This window comes from Alexandromys fortis, unplaced genomic scaffold (assembly GCF_014885135.2).
Source record: "Alexandromys fortis isolate MF-2015 unplaced genomic scaffold, M_Fortis_MF-2015_v1.1 scaffold_167, whole genome shotgun sequence".
In the NCBI taxonomy this organism is placed as follows: domain Eukaryota; kingdom Metazoa; phylum Chordata; class Mammalia; order Rodentia; family Cricetidae; genus Alexandromys; species Alexandromys fortis.
Genome location: NW_026068050.1, coordinates 3539972 through 3565880, shown reverse-complemented (window position 1 = coordinate 3565880; position 25909 = coordinate 3539972). Strand labels below are relative to the sequence as shown.

General features: G+C 45.3%; 2 protein-coding genes across 5 annotated transcripts in view; both read left to right on the top strand.

Annotated features, from left to right (window-relative positions):
• The window catches only part of Exph5 (exophilin 5), a 72006-nt gene extending 56021 nt beyond the window's left edge, over positions 1-15985 (top strand). For all 4 annotated transcript variants that reach the window (XM_050119442.1, XM_050119445.1, XM_050119443.1 and 1 more), the window contains 2 exons: positions 3022-3157; positions 7273-15985. In XM_050119442.1, coding sequence (XP_049975399.1) covers positions 3022-3157; positions 7273-12497 — 5361 coding nt within the window. In that variant the 3' untranslated portion in view covers positions 12498-15985. The remainder of the gene's footprint in view (positions 1-3021; positions 3158-7272) is intronic.
• Positions 15986-18866: 2881 nt separating this feature from the next.
• Poglut3 (protein O-glucosyltransferase 3) overlaps positions 18867-25909 on the top strand; it is a 15540-nt gene continuing 8497 nt past the window's right edge. Inside the window, exons 1-4 of the mRNA XM_050119477.1 lie at positions 18867-19128; positions 21357-21554; positions 23392-23678; positions 24298-24514. Of these exons, the coding sequence (XP_049975434.1) occupies positions 18930-19128; positions 21357-21554; positions 23392-23678; positions 24298-24514 (901 nt within the window). The 5' untranslated portion in view covers positions 18867-18929. The remainder of the gene's footprint in view (positions 19129-21356; positions 21555-23391; positions 23679-24297; positions 24515-25909) is intronic.

Genomic DNA, 25909 nt, shown 5'->3' with positions numbered 1-25909 from the left:
GAGTTTGAGCTTCACACTCTTAGCGAAGAAGGGGAAATAAACTTCTCCTTTCATGGCGACCCTGCAGTAAGGAGGACAAGACTGAGCCCCAACCGGGGGCCAATGTCCATCTGGTCTGCGTCACGAAGGACTGCAGCTGCTCCCAAGGTACCGTGGGGCCTGTGTTTCGTTGATGAAAATTCCCGCTACCTGGATATAGCATTGTGATAGACCAAGAACTGCGGGATTCTTCCAGGAGCAGTGAGATTCAGTAGAGTCCTAAAGTCCAACAGCCTGGGGACGAATCCTCACCCCACTGCAGTGGGACCTAAGCAAACTGCAAGGCCTCTTGAAACTTCAGTTTCCTGAAGTCGGGAACAAAGTAGTACCAACTTTGTGGGACTATTAAAATACCGAGAAGTATCCCACTCAAAGTCCTTAAGATAATGGCATTGAGAGTCAGCGTTCACTTGCTTCCGGTTAAGGCAACAACTACAGACAATCTCGCATACCGCTCAAATAAAGAGTCTGGAGAGCGAAGGTGACACTTAGTCCTCTTTATGTTGGGTACCATCCACTGACCAGCTTCCGAGTTAATGCTGCATATTATTAGTAAAATCTTGGGGTTCTTCTTAGTCATTCAGTTCACATCTCTCTACCGGAAGTAGCACGGGTGTGTTGAGTGTGTAGCGTTGGTCCTGATGAGAAGAACCTGGTCCCCGGATAGAGGAACCTTCCAGCCTCCAGAGGCTCATCTCTCACTTGAGCCCCCAGCTCACATATTTTCCATTTCACTAAAAGTGTTTGTTATGCAGAATCATGATGCAGGAGGCCACAGGCCTGTACGCTGCTCTGCATAGAGGAAATCTGAAGTTTGCTTGGGTGTTAAATGGTTAAGAGATAATGGTGCTTGGTGACTTTTATCCAGGAAGCCTACACCAAGTATCAAAACTATAGATTTGGGAATAATGGATGTATAGCACCTATAACAAGTTATTATTCAAATAGAGAATCGAGTCAGTGTTGTGGTACACACTTCTAATCACTGGAGAGACAGAGACAGGAAAATCGTTCTGAAGTTGAGGCCAGCCTGGTGGGCTACCTACTCAGTTCCAAATCAGCCTGGGCTACTGAGACCCTGTCTCAAAACAACAAAACAAAAATAGAAAGTTAAAGAGACACGGAAGAGTACAAAAGAGAAGCCTCTTCATACTCTAGGGATAAAGAACTCGTTTTAACCATTTTTTTTTTCAAGTAATCAACTTTCAGAGGCAGGTGGATCTCTGTGAGTTTGAGGCCAGCCTGGTCTACAAGAGCTAGTTCCAGGTCAGGAACCAAAAAAAAAAAAGCTACGGAGAAACTCTGTCTCAAAAATTCAAAAAAAAAAAAAAAAAAAAAAAAAAAAAAAAAAAAAAAAAAAAGAAAAAGAAAAAAAAGAAAGAAAAAAGAAAAAAAAAGCTACAAACAGAAATTCATGAGATTTGGGCAGGCTTCTAGAAGACCCTGACTTTCAGCCTATGGTGAAGGAATTTAATAACCAAGGTTAGGCCTTTGGCCTCGGCTTTATAGACAAGATGAGAAGTGCTGTGAGGTGGAGGGGGAGTCTAGAGAGCAGAGGGACTCGAAAGGCCAGGATGGGACAGCAGAGTGAGCTGGAGATACAGGGACAAGAACCACAGCTGCCTGTCCTGCTCAGGGACCCCAACAGCCAGGCGGAGCTGAGGCAGGGGCCTGGAAATGCAGGCTGGGCTCTCACACAGGACAGTGAAGGAGTGGCGTGGGTGATTGTCCCAATGTTAGAAACACAAACTAAGGTTGTAAGTAAGACAGTGATTGAACCTGATAGCAGCATGAACGCTTGCTAGTTGTTTGTTTGTTTGTTTTAAGGAATATAACTTTAGCTTTGCATCTGTCTCCTAAATCCTGTCAAAGGAGCAGTAATTTTAAAAGATAGGCAAGATCTTACCTTTCACTGCCTTCATTTCAGAACTACTGAATCTGCTCAGGGTGGGAGGGGCTTGGGGGGGTCTCCATTCCTCTTGTCTTCCTCTTAAAATATAATCTGATTTGTTTTAAAAATTAACAGATGAGTTCCGGTCTGGCATCTCCATACTTTATTTTGTCTTGACCCTCATCCCCTGCTCGCTCACGGCCTCCTTTCCCTGTCCTCTGCCCTCTGGTCCCTTTCCTCCCTTCTGTTTTCATGTCACGTGTATTCAATCGCTCTCTTTGTTTCTTTCATGTTCTGTCATTCGGAATAGCCTCTGGATAGAAACACTATCTTTTCCAAAGCCCTTTGAGTTCGCAAAACTCAAGGTCCACCTAGATGGCGGCTAAGATGCTTTTGATAGAAAATGCAGAGTTAGGAAATCCAAAGTCCCAGCCGTTGGCGCCGTGGAGACAGTATTCCCAACTTGAGAAAGGTTAATTTCCTGGTTGCCAGGAATCACCCTCCTCCCGTAAGGCCTGTTTAATTCTGTGGGAGTCTGCCTTAACGCTGTTATTAAAAGAAAGAACATACATTGAATTATGTATAGGAGGTTATACATATGAATGTATGTGCAGGGAGTGTATATATGAATGTGTCTAGGATAGTGTATTGCAAAGGAATATATAGGGAGTGGACATATGAGTGTATATAGGGAATATGCATATAGGGGCATTTATAGGGGATAATGCATGTGAGAGTATGTGTGGGAGACCATGCCTAGGATGATATGTATAGAGAAGTGTGCATATGACAATATGTATAAGGGAACATACATGTGAGCGTGTGCATAGTCGACTATACATACGAGTGCATGTGTAGGATAATGTATGTGTGAACATCTATCTAGGAAAGCAAGCATATGAGGGTATGTGTAAGGGAGTTCCTGCTCCATTGTAAATGGCAAAAATAAGAAAACGCTAAACTGAGACACAAATAGTCAGAAAATTAATCAGCAGCTCCTAGACTAGAGCCATTGGTATTTTTAGGGGAACATATGACTATTTTAGCTAGAGAAGGTGTGAAATCTCATATTTTTATTTTAAAATTGACAGGCAAAAATATACAGTTCGCCGGTTGGAAATCAGCCAGTTGCCAGTGTGTTTGTCCCTAAGCCAGCCATCATGAGGGAGGAGAGTGGCATGCCTCCACCCTGGGATTCTTCCCTGCTGGAGACCGAGCTTTTTCAAGGTAAGTTCACACATCAGATCTCCCTGGGAACACCAGGAACCACGGAGGCAAATGCTAACGGTAGTTCTTACTAAAATGTTCTAAACAAGTCGAGGCCTGAACTTAGTTTCTGAAGCCCCTTGCTTACTTCATCTGAAGTGAGTTTCATTCTATCCTATGAACCGAAACCTTGAAAAACCTTGTGGTTTAAATATAATCCAAGCAGATATTCTGAGATCAAAGCCTGGCAGACATACAGGCTGATAATAATGTTTAATGTTTTACCTCAGGTCAAAAAGAAATGCCTCTATACAGCTTTCTCTGAGGAGTTTTTTATTGTCCCTGATTGGGGGGGGGGGCATATGTGCACTGTGATGAAATCCAGCAGTCGTTAAACAATTCACCTGCACTGACCTGGATTCCAGGAGGACGTAATGCAAATGAATCTCATTATGAATATCATGGTCCACCTTCCACAGGTTATCCTGTAACACCATAAGACCGCCATTAGAAAAGTGAAGTCCACGGTCATTCAGGGAAGTGAGGAAGGATATTCAGTTTACAGCCAGAACTCTCCCTGCTTCCTACCCTGGCGGGAGACTAGTGGCAATCTTGAGAGCCTTAGGCTAGGCTCTCTATTGAAGGACATCCTGGGGCAAGAAGGGCAGGGACCAGGGAGAAAGCTCTTCTAAATGAAGCTTTTGTTTGAAGAGGATGGCTCCTAGCATGGGTGTCTGAAAATAAAGGTGGGAGGCAGAGGATTGATTTCTCCAGCCTCTGAAGGAGTAAGAAAAAGAGTTAATGCGAAATTCTGAACGACCTCGAATGGGCGGATTTTGTTATGTTCCCGGCAGGAGCCCAGGTAGCAGAATCTCTTGTGTTTTCTCTTCTAAATGTGTTTTGTTCTGTAGTCAACGTAAAATGGGGGGGGGGGGTGTATAAACAGCAAAACAGAGAATTTTATCATTTGTTTTAGACTGTCATTTTGTCTTGTTGACCGTGTCCAGAAGCTTTTCAGTTTCAGGAGGTCCCATTTATTAATTGTTTTTCTCAGTGTCTGTGCTGCTGGGGTTATATTTAGGAAGTGGTCTCCTGTGTACTTCCCACTTTCTCTTCTATAAGGTTCAGTGTGGCTGGTTTTATGTTGAGGTCTTTGATCCATTTGGACTTGAGTTTTGTGCATGGTGATAGATATGGATCTATTTTCATTCTTCTACATGTTGATATCCAATTATGCCAGCACCATTTGTTAAATATGCTTTCTTTTTTTCCATTTGATATTTTTTGCTTCTTTGTCAAAAATCAGGTGTTCAAAGGAGTGTAGATTAATATCCAGGTCTTCTATTTGGTTCCATTGACCCTCCTGTCTGTTCTTTTGCCAATGCCCAGGCTGTTTTCACTGATTTTATTAACTCTACAGAGTTTTGTTTTCTTCTTTTCCCCTGCCTTATAATCTGACATAGCTTTATAATTTTATGTGGGTTATTTCAGTGATAGGAATGATTTAGAATCCCTTCCTCAAACTGGGCAGTGATGGCGAACGCCTTTAATCCCAGTACTCGGCAGAGGCGGCGGATCTCTGGGAGTTTGGTGTCAGCCTGGTCTACAGAGCTAGTTCCAGGACAGGCTCCAAAGCTACAGGGAAACCCTGTCTCAGAAAAACAAAAAGAAAAAAAAAGATCCCTTCCTCATTAGATCTTAGTGGTCAAGATGAGTCCTGTCTGTGAGCTCAAGAGCACTTACAGAGAAATCCAGAACAGAAGGGAACAGATCCCTCTGGTCCCTGCCCAGATGTGATCTGTACATTACTTATACATTGCTACTGTACACATGCAGATGCCGACATGCCTTGCTCTCCACGATTTTTTTAGTTAAAAAACAAAACAAGAAAAACTTTAAATAACAAATAAGATAGCCAATGTGGGTCATGTATATCATTCCCCAGAAGGAAATAATTCTGTAGACACAGATTCACAGCACTTTGGAAAATAGCTATTTCTGTGTCAGATATGATTTTTATTAACGAATGTTTCATCAATAAATACATAGTCGATTATATTTATCATAAACTATATATGATAATAATGTCTATTATAAGACAAGTCTTAGAAAAATCTAAAAGCAAAAGCTTTATAAGTGAGGATGAGAGAAATCAAGTAAATTTTTATAGTAAAAATCAAGTATAGAAATCAAGTAAATTTTTATAGTAAAAATAGTTCAAGAAGCCCTGTAAGAATCTATAAGTGTTTATTAATTGATGTTATGTGCCTGGGAAGTGCTGTGTTACAATAGTTTCCGGGGAAAACAATCTACAGTTAACAAGCCATTTAATAATATTGTGTAAAACTTTAAATCACACACATTGTCCAAATTTATCCAACCTTTTGTATATTACGTGGTAATAAACCTTTGCCTGTAATTGTTTTCTTAACAAGACAACTGAGAAATCATATACTGTTTACAGGCTTCTTTTATTATAGTCTTATGATATGACCAAGGGTTGGACTATTACAGCAACCCAATAATATAAAAGAAAGAGAGAAGCATGAGTAATTCAGTGGCAAGCCCATATTGCAATCTGCGATATTCTCTTCTGTTACTAACCCACGCCACACAGAGTAAATACACCAAATACACAGAGGGAAACTGGTTAGAATTCGTTAGGACAGATATAATTGTATGTGTGTGTGCACACAGGCATGTGGAGGAAGGTTTGTGTGTATGCAAGTATGTGTATATGTGTGTTCGTTTGCATGTGGAGGCCAGAGGTCAAGTTTGTGTGTAATTCCTCAGAAGCTATCCACCTTGTTTTGTGTGTTTTATTCATGTATGCTTGGTGGACACTGCTGTCAACACTATCCTCCTAAGTGCCTTTCTACTTTTTTATTTACATATGAATGTATTAGGGGTGTGTGTGCATATTTGCATGTATGTGAGTGCAGCATCAGAGTTTGTGCATACGTGTGCACATGTATGGAGAGGCCCAGATTGGCAATGGATATCTTCCTTGATCATTCTTCACTGTATGTATTAAGGTAGTGCATAGAAGCAAGTGTGCCATTATTCACATGAAGAGGTCAAAGGGCAACTCTCAGAGGTCGTTTCTCTCCACCTTTTTAAAGCCGGGTCTTGCTTGCTGTTTCTGTCATTGCATAGCATAGTCCATGGTAGCTGGTCCACAAGGTTTTTGGCCCATTCTCCTCTCCACTTCCCATCTTGCTGCAGGGGTCCTGGCCACTCCTGTAGGTGTGTACCACCACATCCAGCTTTTTAAATGTCGGTTCTGGGGTCTGCGGCCATTAGAATTTTGTAACTGTTGAGCCATCTACTTCAGCTTCCACCGTGTTTTTTGTGACAGGGTCTCTCACTGAACCTGAAGCTCACGAATTTGGCTAGACTGTCTAGTGAGTTCCAGGAACCCCCATCTTTGTCTCCCTGGCAACGGGATTACAGGCACAGATCATCACGCCTGGCCTTTTACACAGGCACTCAGGAGCTAAACTCAAACCTTCATGCTTGTGTGGCAAACACTCTACTGTCTGAGCCATTAATCCAATCCCTGTCTTCCTGGGACCTGGACTTTGCTGATTAGGTTAGGCTGACTGGCCAGCAAGTTTCAAGGACTCATCTGTCTCAGCCCCCCCTCCCCCACTACTACAGGGTTTATAAATCCATGCCACTATTCTGGTTTTTTTACATGAGTTCTGGGGATCGAATCCAGGTCCTCAGGCTTGTACAGCAAACATTTTACTGACTGGGTTATCTCGGCCCCCAAATATAGCTTTATATCCTTAACAGTATATGGAAAGAAAAAGAGAGAAAATTGCACCGCACTCTTGTAAAAATCAGATTGTTATTAAAACATACTCAAGATTAATGCTATATTACCCAAATGGTGGTGGCACACACCTTCAATCCCAGCACTCAAGAGACAGGAGCAGGCAGATCTGAGTTCAAGGTCAGTCTGGTTTACAGAGTGAGTTCCAGGACATCCAGAGCTATACAGAGACACCTTGTCATGAAAAAAAACAAAGAGAAAAAAAGAGATTAATATAGTATTTATGATAACAAAATGATTTTTAGAAAGGGGTACTCCACAAAATCATATACAAAAATTCATTCACATTCTCCTTTAGTTTTAGATGATTTGGACAGCAAACTGGCCCAGGAACAATCTGCAGGCTCAGTGAGTACCAGAGCACCATTCAGCTACGGATCAAGAACCCAGCTCAGACATTCTCACTTGAGCAGGAACGAGCATAGTCACAGCATGGGAAGGCGCCAAAACTACCACAGCGAAACTTCCAATATGTCCATCTATGACATCCTGAGACCAGGAACTCCTAGAGAAGGTTTCAAAACCTTTTCTCCTAGGACAAAGACAATTTATGACATGTACAGGACCAGGGAGCCCAGAGTCTTAAAAGAGGACTTCATGCAAAAGAATACATTTGGTAGCACATCGCTATGCTTCGACAGCCGGCAGCGGTCAGCTTCACCCGCCACAGGGCGTTTTACCGCCAGGAGTTTACACTTTCCAGCCGCTACTCAAAACAAGAACAGTTTTACACCAGTAAGGCACCAGCAAAGCCCCAAAAGAACTCCTTTGTCATCCATCATATGGAATAGGTCAGATTCTTCTAGACACAGACTGAATCCGGAGGAGTCCGGGGCACCGTCGCCAATGGACATCGACCCTGCTGACCAGTACGTGGCTCCGAGGTGTTCTCAGGAGAGTAGGAGGTATGAGTTGTACCATTCACAGAGTGCTCACCGAAGCATTCCTCTGAATGCCCCCATGGATAACGTAATGAGTCCTGACACACTGGAGAACTCGGAGAATATGCCGCTCTACCATCAGAATAACCCACTCGCAAGGTCTTTCTTCAGCAGCACCTTCAGACAGAGTGGAGAGCGGAGATTTGGACAGAATTCCTTTTGGAGCCAACAGGAGGAATATTCTTTCTGGTCTGACACACAGCAGAGCAGGAAGCCATTCCCTCCAGACAGGGACTTTGAAATGATTTCTGTTGAAGTAAACAGGGCCCCATCTGTTTACAGCCACCGTGTCCCACATTCTCCTGGCTATGGAACATATGTCTTCAGAGGTCAAGAGGATCCACACTGCTGGAGATCTGATCTTCAGACGTCTCCACTGGAGAGCATGGACACATCGCATGTCAATGAGAACCAATTTCCACCCCGGTTTTTCACACCGGATGGTTTTTCCATGACTGATCCAAGCTGCCACATCCAATCCTCCAGCAGGGACTGTCAGCAAGGCCACTGTCCTGTAGACGTAGCTGTGGATGAGGAGTCCCGTTTGTTTGGCAAGGCTCAGACTCTAGTGTCCTCATTCAGAACTTCCTTTCCCCTGATTCCTGATGACAGAAGGGATTCTCGGAGTCCCAGCTTCCAGCATTCCACAGTTACTTTGGAGAAAATGGTCCCTAATAAGCCAGACTCTCTTCCAGTAAGAACCTGTACAGAAGTCGCTGTGTCTGGTAGCCATTCGATGGAATCGCTGGCTCTTACGGAAACCCAGCCCAACATCCCAGCCACAGAAATGAACTCTGATAAAGACATGAATGAATCTATTTCAGATGGTGAACGGCTAAACAAGATGGGCCAGAAAAACAAGGCAAGTGGGTTACCCCAGCCTCATTCACAGACAACGATCTCTAATGATTTACCTGATTCTCAAAATGCCCACTCCCCAGACTCAGCCGAAAGCGACAGGTTTGTCTTTAATGATTCTACCACAGTAGGCTCCATAAAGTCGCCCAGGGTCTTTTCCAGGAAAGGCACTCCCCAAATGCACACGTCACTAAGAGATAAAGCCAAGGACTTGGACAAAGATCAAGGTTTTCCTAGAAACAGGAAACTTGACTCAGCGGCTTCCCCGACTTCCATCCAAGAACATGGAAAGTCGCCGTCTCTTCCCAGCCCAAATCAAAGTTGTCACCAGACAACAGGAAGTAATGAAGACAGCCCAGGCATCATTAAAAATAGCCACTGGTGCTTTGAACCCACTGCTACCCAAAAGGCAGCGTCCCCAGAGCAGCCTGCTGTTCTAGATCTTGAGCAACAACGTCCTTCCACTCACCCTGGCAATGGCAGCAAGCTGGCCGCCAGGCACAGAATCTCACATGAGGCTTCGGATGTGTCCTCCGGTGCACCCCAAGATTCCTTACCGTTGAGCGATTCGTTCCTCGATGCTCTCTTCATTCCTTCTACTACAGCGCTCTCCAGGAGGCCTTCCGACCAAGATCCATCTCAAGAAGAAAGGGAAGGAAAAGACAAGGCTGCGAAGAACCAAAATCCGTTGGCTGTCAATTCCACAAATAGCCAAGAGGGTCGCGACGGGCCAGCTCTTCTGCACGATGCTGTCCACTGCCCCCCGTACCCTCCCTTCAGAAACGGGAGAGGGACAGGCCGAGTAAGACGCCACGTGTCCTATATTGAGGAGCTGGCCAAGGCAGAGACTAGAGCAGCACCCAGAAGCGAAGGCCGTAGCCTCCCTGGGGACCAAGGTAGTGTCAAAGCCCCTGAGCTCAGCACGGTCTACTGCACCTTGCCAAGAAAACCAGCCAGCTTTCTCATACACAGCAGCCAGCAGGAAAGTAAGATAACAGCGGCTTCAATCAGGAACGGGCCACTTCCGTTCCAAACGAAAAATAAAGTGGGTGTTCCAACTGGGGAGAGCACGTCTGACAAACCCAGTTCTCCTAAGCCAGTGAGCGATGCTTCCAGTTCCATCATGGGGATGCCCGAAGCCACCAAGAAGATGACAGACAGGAAAGCCATTAGATCTGCTTCTGTTAGGAAAGGGCCCCTTCCTTTCCTCATCAAGAGGGCGGTATCATGTCCTTCGGGGGAGCGTGGTGAAAGAGCAAAGTCACCGGTCCTGGACACGGATGCTTCCTCTGCCATGCCCAGGCCTCGGGGGAGAATCTTCAGTTCTCTCGAAGGTGACCCATCTTCTCGAGAGAGTTCTTTCTCTGAAAGACACAACCGAAAGGAACCTGCTCAAGATGACGAGGCGCCTGTCCCTGGGATGAGCTCGCTCACCCTTTCAAACCAAACCCCCAAGCCGCTGTCTGCAGACGCGTCAGGAAAAGCATTACATAAGTTTAAGACAACCAGCATGTTCTCCGTTTCTGGTGACGAAGAGAATGTGAAATGCCTTGAGGTGGTTTCAGTCTATTACACCCTACCAAGGAAACCCAGCAAAAAGTTCTGCAGCCTCCTTCAGCAGTATGCGCAAGGCACAGATTCACTTCGAGATGCTTTTCAGGGAGAGACGAAAGCATTGCCTAGTGCTAAAGAAGGCGATGAGCCAGGTCATCCCGCACAAGTGCAGTCAGGAATACCTCCACCGCAAGACCTAAGGAAGCAGGCTGACTCCGCCCCACGCTGTCTTTCTCACAGCAATGAAAAGAAGACTGTCTCCCAATTACCACATAGGGAGGCTTCCGAATCTTCCTTAGAGGAAATGGCTTCTGTGGGGCCTGATGTCCCTCTTCATAAAGGAGAACCTAAGACCAAAGAGATGTCCCCAGGTAGCTTAGCTAAAACAGCCGTGGATGACTCACTAAGCAGGAAAAAGAGAGAGGGGGCATTGCTAAGACACATCGTACAGAGCCCATTACTAACTCAGGAAAAAGGTGCTGGAGAAGGAAACGCTAAAAATCTACAGCCTTCTAAAGGAGGAGACAGTGCGCCCCCTGGTATCCCAGGCCACTCAGAAGCTAATATTGAGAATTCCCAAACCAGAAGAAATTCTGGAGCCTGTGTAGGGGGCACAGCCACCAGATCAACAGGAAGTGGATGGTATCCTCAGAGAGATCACATGACTGTAGTCGTAAACGACAGTTCTAGTGGGTCACAGCCTAGGGAAGCCAGGGGGACAACTGGAGACTGCCAAAACCTGACTGATAAAATGCTCCCCGACTCAGAAAGCCAAGCCTTTGCTCCAACCCCAGCATTGCATAAGCTGCAGTTGATTGAAGAGGCTCAGTCAGGGGGAACAGATCAGCAGTCGGAACCCAGATGGGCAGGAAGTCAGGAGACAAACACAACAGAGGTGAGGAAGGTTAAAGATGAAACACCAAAGTTGGCATGGGATCAAACTTTACTTCCTGGAGGAAATAAAACCAACACAGGCGACCTAGAAACAAAAGAAAACAGATACTCAGTTAAACACGGATTGGCAGCCATGTCTAAAGCAAGCAGAAAAGTCCCAGCTAAGGAAATGAGTCCCAGAAGACACATAGCCACTATTTTCTCCCAAAGTGAAAGCCAGTCTGGCTTTAGGAGGTTATCTCTTTGTAGATCAGAAGACAGCCCACTGTCCCCTGAACCTATTGTAAAATCCACAGAGCCCACAGATGAAAGCAGCCTGATGAATGTGGACCCATCAGAGACCCCGCTCCACGCCACTGCGCTACCCTACCCAGAACCACCCTGTCAGCCCTACAGCCAGAGGCCTGCTAACATTTCACAACCACATCAGAATGATTCAAACAGCATCTTAGAAACACCATCAAAGAATGAAGATCCTAAAGCCCAGATTTCGGGAGAGTCGGGAGCCCCAGCTCAGCTCACGCTTACCAGCCCCAGAGAACGAAGCGCTAACCCTCAGCAGAGGTTGAGTCCCCCTTCTCCCCTGGAATCTGCACAGAAATCTACGGTAAAGCTGTCCCATTGTCAGCTGCGCCACTGGAGTGCCCCATCTCCAGAGTCAGAACCTGAGCCTCACCTCTATAGGTCAAAGAGTTTAAAAAACTTCAATGTGCACAGTGACCGGCTGAGCACAAGTCACCCGCCCAAAGCCAGGGGGCGCCACTTTTCTGAGAACACTTGCATTGATAGTGCTCTCAGCCAGCTGTCCCTTGACGATGACTCCTCCCACAGCAGGGCTTACAGCCGAAGGTTCAAATCTTTTTCTGAACTTCCTACCTCTGATGAAGGCGAAAGTTGGGCTTTGTATAACAATAGGACTAGATCGGGCCCCAAGTCTACCTCCTCCATCTCCAGGCCTATTGACTACGGGATTTTTGGGAAAGAGCAGCAGCTGGCTTTCTTGGAGAATGTCAAGCGGTCACTCACACAGGGAAGACTGTGGAAGCCAAGTTTTCTTAAGAACCCTGGCTTCCTCAAGGATGACGTTCTCCATGCTTCCAAACTGCCGCAGGCCGAGCTGTTGGATTCCGGTGGTGGGTCACCCGAAGATGGCTCATTTCCAAGTGAACCACTTAACATCTACGAGGAGGACCCAGTGGACTCGGACTGGGACACAGACACAACCACCGATGATGAGTACTACCTGGACGAGAACGATAAGGAATCGGAACTGTGAGACTGCGAGAAACTGTGTAATATTATACTCGATTTTTGGCTTTTAACCAAAAATATCATTATAGTGAGTCTAGATTCATAGACAGGTAGATCTGGTTTGGCCAGTGTCTGCACCATTCTTTTCTTTTCCATCTATATGTATTTTTCTTCTGAATTCTAAGAACAGTGATTGCTGGTTTTGAGGGATTTTGTTTGTTTCTCCTGATATTTTCTCCTGGTGCGTCTGAACTTAGCCTTCTTACCTCTTCCCCCAACCCTATCTCTGAGTCACTTTCCAGTCCTGGCTCTATCTTCCTCATCGCTGTTTTTATGTCTCTTACACTTAATAGTTTGGGCACATGTTAAAACTTGTTACTTGTTAATTACTGAGCACAGTTACAAAACCATACTTCCCCCTCTGTCCACAGCCTGAATTCAAGATATCAAACATAAGCAAGGGAAAGGGATAGTCAGGAAGAATACTGTCCTTGCACGCACACCGTGTTCATACAGTGCCCACACAGGCACTGGAGGGCATCAGAGCCAGGAATGGGAGTAACAGAGGGTTAGGGGTCATACAGGTACTGGGAATCAAACCTGGGTCCTCTGCAAGAGCTGCAAGTGCTCTTAACTGCTGAGCTCTCTCTCCAGCCACAAGATAAAGGGGATTGTCCTGAGAGCATCCTTGCACTTCAGCAGTGGCGTCTTGACACACATGTCTAGAGAACATGTGGAGGTTAAAAATGAACAGTTAGTCCCTAGTGCCTTCAGGAATCTTTCTGAAGTCATTCGTGGTGATTGGCTGAATTTTTGAGGGCTAAGTTTTCATCAGGCCTAGCACTTGAGTGAAGCCAAGCGATGCAGGCAGTGGCTTGGCCACAGAGACACAGCTAAGAGACAGAGAGGAGCAGACAGCACATTACTGCGCCAGCTTTGTGGATGCTCTCTCCACAGCTGATTTTCCCCATCTCTCCAGCCATGTGCATTTCTCACTTCCTTGTTTTTAGTCCAGACTGGGGCTTATTAAGCTTTTCTCACTGAAATTCTTCACCACTTTTACATGCCCTCAGGTATATACATATATAAAATAGGTGTGCAAGTCTAACATTCACTGATAACTCAAATTTATTTTAAAGCAGTTTTCTGACTTACATACAAATTTATCATTCGTTTAAGATAAAAACAAACATATGCTAATGAGATTGATACAGTGCAGCACAAGGACATTCTACTGTTACCCACAGGCTGGGGCATAAAGTAGTAACATGCCTTTGGTGTCTGTCATTGCCTTTGTATATGAGCAGAAATCTCTGCATGTGCAATAGAAGCATTGTAGTTCATGATAAAATGATATCAGATTCCCTTCCCTTCCCTTCCTCTACCTCTCTCCCCACACTCTCCTCTCTTCCTCCGCCCAGCACAAGGTGCACATGCTGTGTGCTTGAACCAGCGCTGTCCTGACGTCACACCCTGGCTGGGCATTGCAGGAGGAATGTTTAATTCCAAATTAACTCCAGTGTACGTTCAAACCTTTTACTGTTACCATTCTCCTCAACTGCACACTTAGTTAGACAACCCCATATAGAGTGAGGACCCATGGTTTAAGAAGCTTTGGGCTAGGACACTTCTGATCGGGCATTTAGTGGGGATCTTAGACAAATCCTTAAAATGCTAGGTCAAATGTAATATCTGGGAAGCACTTGGCTTCTCTGCTGAACCACCTACTAAACTCTCAGGAACACCTAACTCAGCACTCCTAATTTATTTTAAACATTTTGTGATACCTATCACTAATTTGGCTTCCTACCTCTTTAGTTGCCCCCTAGACACCCGGGGCTGTCTCTCCTTGTAATTCAAGGTCTACAGATGAGCTAGACCTGTAGGCAGCATGGGATCCCGGGTTGCAATACAGGAATGGATTTTGTCTTGTTTTATGGATGTTTTATGACATACTTTTATTTCCCACCGTTCATCCAGATGAACTGAATAAGGGCGGGTGCTGGCAAAGCGTACAGAGATCTGGCACTGGCGTGAATGAAGGAAGATCTGTATGATTATTGCCCTTATAATCAATCATTCTGAAAGCCTAATGACAGAGCTCAAAGCTAGTGAAGGGGACTCCCTAATATGGACACTTTTCCTTAGACCTGTCCACTCAGACTTCGAGCTCTAACCGGCTTAAAGCTCACTTGTTCTTAGCTCATTCCAACTTGAATGGTACAGAGTAACATTCAATTTCTTGTTTGACGATGTATGCTTGTGCATATGCCTTTCCTCTTTTGCTATTTATCTGGTTATTTAAGTAAAACTCATATATCATGACTTTTTGTATGTAATTTTAAGATAGTCCAAGATATTTTAACATAAACACCCTTGGGTTTTTTTTTTTTTTAATGATCACCATGAGATGCTGTTTCAATGAATATTGTGTGTCTACATGTTTGCTACAAAAGGTGACGCGAAGTTAACTTGCTTCTCCCCGAGGTGAGGCTCTGAGTGAGGGACGGCAGGGGAAGAATGGACAGTGCTTTGGGGCGCAGACTCTCCGGGATAGGGTCTGTTATCCATACTGAAGACACTGCTTCTCTGCCCTGTGTGTGAGGTTCCCTGCCGTCAGGCGAGGAATCGGGGAAACAGTGGACTTCGCAAAAGCAGAACAGCAAGCACCTTTACTGTTTATAGCTCCATGCAGCGCTTCGTTCAGGAAGTGTGGCACATGTTGTCTTTGTGTTGTAATAAGTAAACCGCTCGTTTTTAATGCTCATTTTGGGCGTAGCCGTGGTAGCTTTAACAACAGTCATTTTATATTTTTTTTTCTAAAATACGTAATGATTATTAAACTTTCTTGTAAATGGAGTAAAACACTGATGAATCAATACTAATAAGTGCCTAGGAAATTATCAACTTGCTTCAATGTTAGGTTAACACAGCTATAGATATTGTGTTAAATTCACTTAAAATGGGGTTTAATAAGATTGCTTTTTAGATACCACCCCTCTGAATGGCTTATTCTAACATCGTAAACACATTGGTCTTAATAAAATGCTAATTGCTACTCACATGAGTTTGGTTAAGAAGCTTGAAAAGAGAGACTATTTTGTACGGGAGATAAAGATGAGGCACTACGGTGCTGAGAGAAGCCTGGTTAGGTTGTGAAAAGATGACAGTCAAATGGAAAATCACACCTCCGTGAAAACAAGTTCCTTTACTGAATGCCGGTGTATCCAAACAGGCTTTACTGTTGAGAGTTTGCTGTCTGTAGTGGAACTGTAGAATATCCTATCTAACTGTACAGTATAAATATGTAAATATTTTACTTTGCGAGTTCGCGTTACTACTTGTGACTGATATTCTGTTCTGAAACAATAACCCACAATAAGCACTTTTGTCAAAACTGTCAAATAATCATGTTTTTATTTCCTCAACTCTGTTTCCAAAGTATGGAATATGTCAGGAGGTGAAATTTTAAAATAATGCTTGTGTTGAAATAAACAATCTGAACAGATAAGATACACTGTGCTTGTTTGTTTGTTGGTTGGTTGCATTTGCACTTCTGAAGATGGAACCTACATGCTAAGCAAGCGCTCCGCCACTGAGCCACAGACTCAACCCCAAATTTACTGTTAGTCTTGGTTTTATTCCTATCCTCAGATTACTTTTTAATTTTTTATGCGTATGGGTGTTTTGCCTGCCTGTTTGTACACCACATACATGCCTGGTGTCCGCAGAGACCAGAGAGGGCATCAGATCCCCTAGAACTGGAGTAACAGATGTTTGTGAGCTGCCATGTGGATGCTGGGAATCAAACCTGGGTCCTTTGGAGGAACAGTAGTGCTCTTAACTGCTGAGCTATCTCTCCAGTTCTTCTAAAGATGAGTTTTTGTTTTTGTTTTTAGTGTGAAATTTTCAGGAAAAAAAAATAAGATACCAGGGGAGATGTGCCAAATATTTCTGATTATTGGGAGAGATTTGCCAAATAATTTAAAAACAAAAAGGGTGGTTGCTTCTTTCTCTTCATATACACCCAAAGTAGTCAACCAGCTTTGAGATTTAAATTTTATTTATTATTAGATTTATTTATTTTCCGTGTGAGTGGATTGCCTGAATGCACATTTGTGCACCATATATATGCACAGTGCCCACCAAGGCCAGAAGAGGACATCAGATCCCTGGAACTGGTGTCGGGTGGCTGTGAGCTGTCATGTGGGCGCTGGGACTCAGTCGGTGTCCTCTGCAGGAATAAGTGCTCTTAACCACTCAGCCATATCTCTGGTCCTGACATTCATTTTTAATTACTGTCAAGTAAATGAGTTGAAAGATTTCTCACTAATCCCTCTAGTCTATCTTTGGTATTAATTATAACAATCTTTTCTAGGAAAACCCAATGCCTTTTCTTCATCAACACATGTACACACATGTATACATATGTAGAGATGAATAAATACACATGTATAATGGTGATTATACTTTTAAGTAGAACTATATATCCATGGGTATGCATATTTGGGGGAAGTACATATAATTATATTTATGTAGCTATAATAAATTACTAGATATTTTCAAAATATTGGCTGTTTAGAAGAATATTTAATGTTGCTTTTTTTTGAGAAAAAATGGCAATTTTACTTGATTTAATGACATTTTTAATCAGTGTTGATTGGCTGACTGGTTGCAGTGATGGGAATCAATTCCTTGATGGTTCCCCTCAAACAACTGTTACCTCAAGTGATNTATACACACACACACACACACACACACACACTCAGGCCATATGTCACCATCACCCAAATAACCCCCAGCTCACTTCTCTGCGAAATTAAGTCCAATTTTGGCAGAATGTGAACAAAATGTGTTCAGGCTTTTGCGTTTGTTTGCTTGCTTGGGTGTGTATGGGGGTATTTCTTTAAATGTTAACTGGAGCACACTGGGCATTCCATCAAAGCATTCAAACAACTTCAGGAAGGAAACAGTGTAATTCACACTAAGCCAAGCTACACTGACCACAGAGGGCTGTCTACCATCTCCAGGGATGGACCCCAGGCTAGCCCGAGATCTGGGCACTGTGGAGTGCACACGGGCATGTGGGTGCTTTCTCCACGCTGGCCTCTCTGCCCTAACCTGCCGTTGGTAATGGAGTCAGAGACCTGGGCCCAAGCTCGATATGCTCAGGGGCCCAATTAAAGCCTGGGGAAGGCAGAGGGCAGTTCCGGACCTGGCTCTGACATGTTCTGGGCTGAGATCTACCTGGTGGGGGTCAAAAGTCCTGTGTCCATTCTATTGGATGAATTCTTCCAGCTTTCTCAGCCTGGGGACAATATTTCCTAAGAGTTTAATATTATACGTCCTATTCTGCTCCAGTTAGGGCACGCGAGCGCGCGCACGCACGCACACACATACACACACACAAAACCCAAAAGCTTATGTTGAACACATTTTGTTCACACTCTGCCAAAATTGGACTTTAAATATTCCTTACGCAGAGAAGTGAGCCGGGGCTTATAAAAAAGAAGGAAAAATAGCCAACATGAGCGAACTGGGAGTGAAGGGGAGAGAATGTTCTTTCTAGCCCCTGAGCCTGAGGAGTGAGGCCGACCTGGCTGCCCATCCTACCTTCCCAAAGGGGCAGGGAGAGAAGGGGCCTGACTCTGGAGAAGCTTGCCCACACAGGGCACTGCCTGCTGGTGCCCAAGTGCCCTGCTCCTTGCTCCTCCCAAAGCAGTGGATACTCAGAAAACACTGTTTGAAAGAGGAACCACATTCCAGGGACTCCAGTGAGGGAGATTGCCAAGCACAAAAGAAACGAAACAGGTGAGCCTCTGTGTGAACCATGCCAGCGAACTTCACAGTTCCAACTCTGGGTCTCGTACACGGCGGACACTTACTGTACCACTAAAGGTACAACCCAAACCTGACCCTGTAACGTTTAAAGCCGTTTTTTTTTTTTTTCTGACTGAATGTAGTAGTGCTCGCCTTTAATCCCCACACTTAGGAGACAGAGGCAGGGGGATGACAGTGAGTAAAAGGCCAGGTGGTCTATATAGAGTTCCAGACCAGCAAGAGCTATGAATTAAAAGCAGGGTTTCTCCACAGGGCAAGGTAGCTTACACACCTTTAATTCCCTCCGTACTAGAGAAGGCTGGGAGGAAGGATTGCCATTGGTTCTAAGAGGGAGACGTCCTTCTCAAAAGGAAAATAAAAATAAAACATAATCATATAATAAAATATAAAATAAGTGGAAGCGGTTACAACAACAGCTGCCTTTCTCCAAAGTTCTGACAAACTCGAGCCTCTAGTGGAGGGAGGCCTGGGGACGGTGCACGCCAACAACCTGTCGGCGCCGGGGCGCGCACAGGGCCCGCGCGGGGCGGCTCTAGGCAGAGGACCGCCCCCGGGTGTCCCCTGGAGCCCGGCGCTCCGGCCCCTCCCCGGCCGGCCGAGCTGTGAGCCGGCGACCATGCTGGGCATCCCGCGGGCCCCGCTGCTGCGGCTGCAGCTCGCCCTGCTGGTGGCCGCGGGGGCCGGGGCGCGAGTGAGCGCACCGCGGAGCCTGGCATGGGGCCCGGGGCTGCAGGCCGCCGTCGTCCTGCCCGTGCGCTACTTCTTCCTGCAGGCGGTGGACTCGGACGGCCGGAACCTCACTAGCTCGCCGCCAGGTCAGTGCCCGTCGCCATCCCCGCGCGTCCCTGGCCCCATACACGGCCACTTCCCGCTGTGAGTGTCGCCCTTCCTCCTTCCCTGACACCCACGGGGGCGGGAGACACCACCTTGGTCCGTTGGGTGACTAACTCCAAGGCTGGGCCATAAGTCCCGCGCGTGGACTGATGTTGGCGTAAATGGCACTGCTGATGTCCTATGGGGTGCGGTGGCGCGATCACGTGATGCAGATGGTCCTTCCTCCCTGACTGCACCCACTAGGCCTGCAGTACAGGGCCTTCTTGCACGCAGGGTTTCCTTTTTCTTCTTACCTTTGACTTATTAAATGCAGACCACAGAAATCGGTGAAACTAAGTAGAATCGGGACGGGGGATGGGGGCGGGATCTTGTCCTGATGCTCTGCAGGGTTCTCCTCCCACATCTGACAGCTTCTCTGGACTTGTCCAGCTGGTTTCAAGTTGTTGCCTGTCAGGATTTGCTCATTTGTGTCTAAACTTAAGGCTGCTCCTAACAGGCGCCCTATTTTGCCAGCAAAGAGACCGAATAGTCTAGGCCTACCTCCTCCACAGTGCAAAGATACTTGGAGATCTCTATATATTTGGTAATCCTGGAGTTAAGAGAGGATGTTAATGCCTGCCTATCAGAAAACTTAAGACTGCTGAGAAAATGGATAAGCAACTGAGCTATCAGGGCACGTCACAGTTACTACAGTGGGATATGTACAGCGTGGTGTAAACATTGAAGAACTGCCGGTGGGCCCAGGGAAGTCTGGGAAACCTTCGAGAGTACGGGTTTGGAGGCTGTTTTTTTTTTTTTTTTTTTCTGGGCATGCTTGCAGATGTGCAAAAGCTGAGAGTGTGAGGACCAATTGTTCAGAACAGAAGCCCGTAGGGCATGTTTCAGATTCAAAACATGACATAGTATCACTCCAAGTTTGTTTCCAATAAATGAACCCACGCATGCACGTCTGTGGTTACAGCAAGGGAGTAAGGATTTTTCCTCTAATTCCTTTTTGCATTCTTATTCCCAAATAACCTCTCTGCGAAGATTCTATCTTACTTATATTTATATGGATATGGTGTGTGTGTGTGTGTGTGTGCATGCCACTTGTATGCATGTGTGCGTATAGACCATAAGGGGGCACTGAAGCCGCCGTAGCTGGAGGTCAGCTTGTGAACTACCTAATTGCTGAGAACTGAACATGTTTCCTCTGGAAGAGTAGAAGGCGCTCTTAATCCCTAAGCCATCTCTCAGCCCCAGTAGATCATAATGTTCTCGATATGTTTGCAGTGCATGAGTGGATGGATCCTGGAGTGTGTCCATGGTAAGAAGTCAGACATATTTGGAGGATTATGTAGCCCTCGGGCGTAACACTTTGGTCTTCTGGGACACTCTAGTTGCGAATGTAAGATCGGTGCTTTCCCTGTAACTGCAGAGAGCTTTGGTAAACTTCCTAACCGGTCTTGGCGGGCGGCGAGGTCCCCATTGCCAGAGACTCTCTTCCACTTAAAAAGCTGGAAAGCTGTGACTGCCTCTTGGCTGTGCAGTTCATTGATATTGACCCTCGATTACTTCTTGGAGCTGGGTCTCTCACTGCACAGCGTGGGTGATAACTACCTAGCTGACATACCAGTCTTACAGGAAGCAGGTAGAATGCTTGAGAGCTGGTGTGATAGTAAGGGCCTATAACACAAGCACTTGGGAGGCAGAAGCAGGAGAATTGTGGGTTCTAGGCTAGCCTTGGCTGTGTAATAAGAAGTTGATCCAAAAAATAAATAAACAGACCTGAACACAAGGAGTAGCCCATCGTAGGGGATAAGTAAATATATATATTTTTTTTTAAAAAATGCTTTTGGCTTCTTTGAAATTTAAGTACTCAGAATTTCTGATGTAAGGGTTTGATCCTTGCTGCCTCCCTTTGTGTCATGACGTTCCCTTCAGTCAGCTTTTCTGCCTTTCTCCTCCCTCCCTCCCTCCCTCCCTCCCTCCCTCCTTCCCTCCCTTCACTGTTGTTATTGAATAGCTAACAACTCCCTTGCTAAGTCAGATCCTTGGCTTAAGGATGGGTCAGGCATAGTTGCTGCCTCAAGGATCTCCCAGGCTGAGCTGAACGTGGTTTACCATGAACACTGCAGGGCAAAAGAATTCCTGTACAAAGATCCCCGTCTAATCACGAGACATGAAAATCAGGAAATGGTCATGCTGTTTGTATTTCTTCTGCTCCCAGGTCAAACACAATTCAAAGTAGTCGTAAAATCCCTTTCACCGAAAGAGTCAGCCCGAATTTATGTCCCCAAACCTTTGGACAGAAATGACGGGACATTTTTGGTGAGATACAGGATGCACGAGACTGTCCACGAAGGCCTCAAGGTGGAGGTTCTTTATGGTGGTGAACACGTAGCTCAGTCTCCTTATATTTTGAAAGGTAAGTGATATTAGTCACCTGAACCTCGACTTCTGTGGGAGGCATGCTTTTCAGAATGGCTGTAATGACCCTGCAGTCAAGTTCAACAGGGTAAACATTAGATATGCACTCCTTGAAGCTCAAATTTTATATGACTTTGCCATTTAAAAAACTTATCATTGTCTGGGTTTGGAGAGTACTGGTTGCTCTTGCAGAAGGTCTGGGTTCAGTTCCCAGAACCCACAGGGAAGCTCACAGTCATCTGTGACTCCAGTTCTGGGGATCCAGATCCTCTTCTGACCTCTGGGGGTACCAGACGTGCATGTATGCACACACATACATGTAGACAAAGCACACACCTAAAATAAATCTTTTTAAAAATGCTTTTCTGTCTCGTTTTGTGTAGTCGCTATTGCTGATTTGTTCATCCTTTTTTCCTGCACTGCCAAGTTGCTATTAATGCCCTACAGAGTGTGTGTGTGTGTGTGTGTGTGTGTGTGTGTGTTCTTTTTAATTTTCTTAAGCTTTATCCCTGGGATATGGCAGAGTTAACTGAACATAATTTAATCCTTTTGAGTCAAGTTTTCACAGTTTGTTAGTAGATGAAATTGAGCCACATTTAATCTTGGGCTAATTATTCTCAAGGACTGAGACATGCTCTTCCCAAGTCCCAAGAACGAAGAGGCTTTGTACCCTGGCTGGTACCGGCACTTTCCTCAGCCCTGTGGGGTGGTATACACTGCCCTCCAGTGTTCTGGATGGTTCTTTCCTGTACTGGGTGACTTCATCACAGATGCCCTGATCACAGGCTGGGATGTCTTCACTCACAGAGGCCTGCATGTTTCCAGGCTTTTCCATGTTCCCTTCTTACCCTTCACCTACTCTGTCTTCCCAGGCCCTGTTGCCCCGTTCTCCTGTACTCTGCTTTCCTCAGCTCAATGCGACTGCCCAGCTCTAGCCACGCCCCCTTCCCTTTTCCTGGGCTGCCTTAAGCAGAGCTCCTGCGCCCCGGAGGCTTGCCTTGCCTGGTGTCCATCCCTCAGACTCACTGTCCTTCACTGCCTCCTGTCTATAGTCTGGAAACTGTGAGTGCCTAAGTTATGACAGGTTTGGTTCACCAGTTCCAAGTGAAGGAATAAGTCAGTGCCTGCTATTGGTCTTGGTCTGAAGTAGAAATTTTCAAAACAAAAGCAAATATCAGGCTTAATGATGTAATCCCAGCACTAGGGAGGTAGAAGCAGGAGGATCAGGAGTTAAAGTTAACTGGGCTACAGGAGACTATTTCCAAAGTTCATAAATAAATCCTCAAGAAATTTAAATTTTCATTAAAATAAATATGGGTATGTCCTGAAATTATATGTTAGATTTGTACACATTGTTTTCTAGATGCGTCTGCAGGAAAGCCCTCTGCGTTCAGCTGCCCCCCAGCATCATACTGAGAGGTCCTTTCAGTTACTCTGTCTTTCTCTGAGACGTGCCGACCAAGACTGCACTAGAGGCTTTGAGGGAGAGGCCCTCCAGTTTCTCAAAAACTCACTGCTTCTGCATTCGAATGTCCAAAAACCAGAAGCTCTCCATCTGTGTGCTAAAATGAAGTGGTTGTATACTAATTACTGACAGCTCACTAGACGCGAATGTGTCATCCAAGTGACTGGATGGGAGGAAGCATGTGCTGTCCAGTCTGTCTAAAGTGCCTCGAGATGGGGCAGACGTGGGACTCTGACATAAATACTGCGCCACTCCCTTGTCTAAGATAGTTTGCCTCTGTTGGTATTTTCAGATTTGCCAGGCTGTTATCCAGTGTTCACTTCTCGTTGTTAACTTGGGGTGACATTGTGTGTGTGTGTCACCTCCTCAGGACCCGTGTATCACGAGTACTGTGACTGCCCAGAAGAGGATCCTCAGGCCTGGCAGGAAACCCTGTCTTGTCCAGACACGGAACCACAGATCGAGCAAGATTTTATTGCCTTCCCCAGCATCGATCTCCAGCAGATGCTGAAGGAAGTCCCCAAAAGATTTGGGGACGAGCGGGGTGCGGTTGTTCATTACACAATTCTCAATAACCACATCTACCGGAGATCCTTGGGGAAATACACAGACTTCAAAATGTTCTCTGATGAAATTTTGCTGTCTCTGGCAAGAAAGGTATGAAACGAATGAACCAGATCTCAAAAATAGTATCATTTAATTTCTTTTTGTTACAACAGTTACATATTTAGAACTATAAAGACCCATGAGAGTGGCTTCAGGACCCAGAACTGTGTCACGGAATATGCATGTGTCTTTGTAGATGACTCTTTCCTGTAAGGTATAAACTAAAGTGGGCTTGGTGGCTCTTGCCTGTAATCCCGCAATTCAGGCTCACAAGAGTTCAGTCTAAGCTAGAGAAAGAGCAAGACTCTGAATGCCAGGACAGAAAACAGGTCCTATTCCATAGCCTAAAGGTTCCAGTAAGCCTAGGTGACATTCGTGGGGGTGTAGAGATTTGGACAGCTGTGTAGGTTCGAGTTGAGGGAGGTGAAGTCAGAATGCCCAGGAAGGAAACTGAGGCAGCATTCCAAGCAAGAAGACCTCGGGAGAGGATCAATCGTGGACATGGAAACGGTGGAGGATAATAAAACAAACAAACAAAAACCAAGGTAGATGGCTCTTGAGGAAAAACACCAAAGATTGATCCCTGTCCCCTGCACATAGGCATGCATAGCCAAGAGACTGGGGTATTTGGTGCCTCCCAACACGGATGTTTGCGCCTTTGTTTTTGTAGGTCACCCTCCCAGATTTAGAATTTTATATTAACCTTGGAGATTGGCCCTTGGAGCATCGGAAAGTCAATGACACTCCTGGCCCTATACCTATCATTTCCTGGTGCAGCTCCTTGGATTCAAGAGACATTATCCTTCCAACATACGATGTCACCCATTCCATACTTGAAGCAATGAGGGGTGTCACAAATGATCTCCTCTCTGTTCAGGGAAACACAGGTAAGCTAAGCTTAATTCTCATGGGGAAAACCTTAAAGATAAAAATGGTGGAGGGAATCAGAAAGAATAGATGTGTATGCTTAATCACTCTTGCTTTCTACCCAAAAAGAATACATGTCTAGCGTGTGCAAGGGCCCAAGCTCCATTCCCAGCACAGCCAACTAGGGAAAAGCTCCCTACGGCCAAAAGAGAACGTTTGGGATTCCAATTTGAAAATTAAAAACACATCCTTTAGGGAACTAACACCCAGGCCTATATTCACGGAGGCTCCCTTGAGTTCAGTCATGTGTAGACATCTTTTCAAGTCGCATTGGTTATACTTACATGAAATTTTAAATCAAAACATTAAAGATATTTAAATAACATGCTTATTTGGTAAACCTGTCACTAATTCTGACTCCAGCGATTCTTATTCCTGGATGAAATGAGAGCAGCCTGAAAACCCTAAGGCGGCCGTGGTCATGGTGTCATTGGGCATCGTGAACCCATCCTCCGGTACTCTGTAAGGAATTTCACTTCATCTTTCTGTACTTCCTGAGCCTTCAGAATTGGAATCCTATCTCTCTTTATGATTTCTTCCATTTGCAACACAATAGAAGCCTCTTTTTGGAAACTCATTGGGCTGCGAAAAACTTGGCTTTGTCCTTTCCAGCCTCTGTTTCTCTTTATTGTTATTTGGAGACAAGATCAGAGATTTGTGCAGAGTACCTAAAGATGTCATGAAGAGAAAAGATAAATCAAGATAAGATGAAAACCATATGAAGTAAACGTTGGCCTACTTTCAATTTGATAGTGGTGACTCTCTGGGTATGCTGAGAAGGTTAAACCCCTCCGATTCTTCTCGCTTATGATGATCCTGGGGCACTGATGGGCATTTAGCTAACATCTTACTTTAGAATAGTAAGAGGGTTTTGTCAGAGATTGAAATTAATTTTTCTAAGACATCTCCCTTCCTAAAAAGAGAAGATACAAATGTAGAGAGAGCTGGGCATGGTGGCTCACGCCTGCAATCCTAGCACTTGGAGGCTGAGGCAGGAAGAGTGTCTTTAGTTAGAGAACCGTCTGGGCTACGTAGCAGATAGCAGATCAGCCAGAGATGAACAGCAAGAGCCTGTCTCAGACTCTCCATATACCTGTGTGAATGCAGTGAATAGTATAATTACACTTAACGGCATCCAAGAAAAATATATTTTCTCTATTCAAATTTATGAGTAGCTGAACTGGAGAGATGGTCAAGTGGTTAAGAGCACTCACTGCTCTTCCAGAGGACGCAGGTTCAATTCCCGGCACCCACTTGGTGCACAACAATCTGTCACTTCAGTCCCAGGAGATCTGGCGCCCTCCTCTGGCTTCTGTGGGTACTTCATGCACACAGTGCACAGGCATACATGGAAT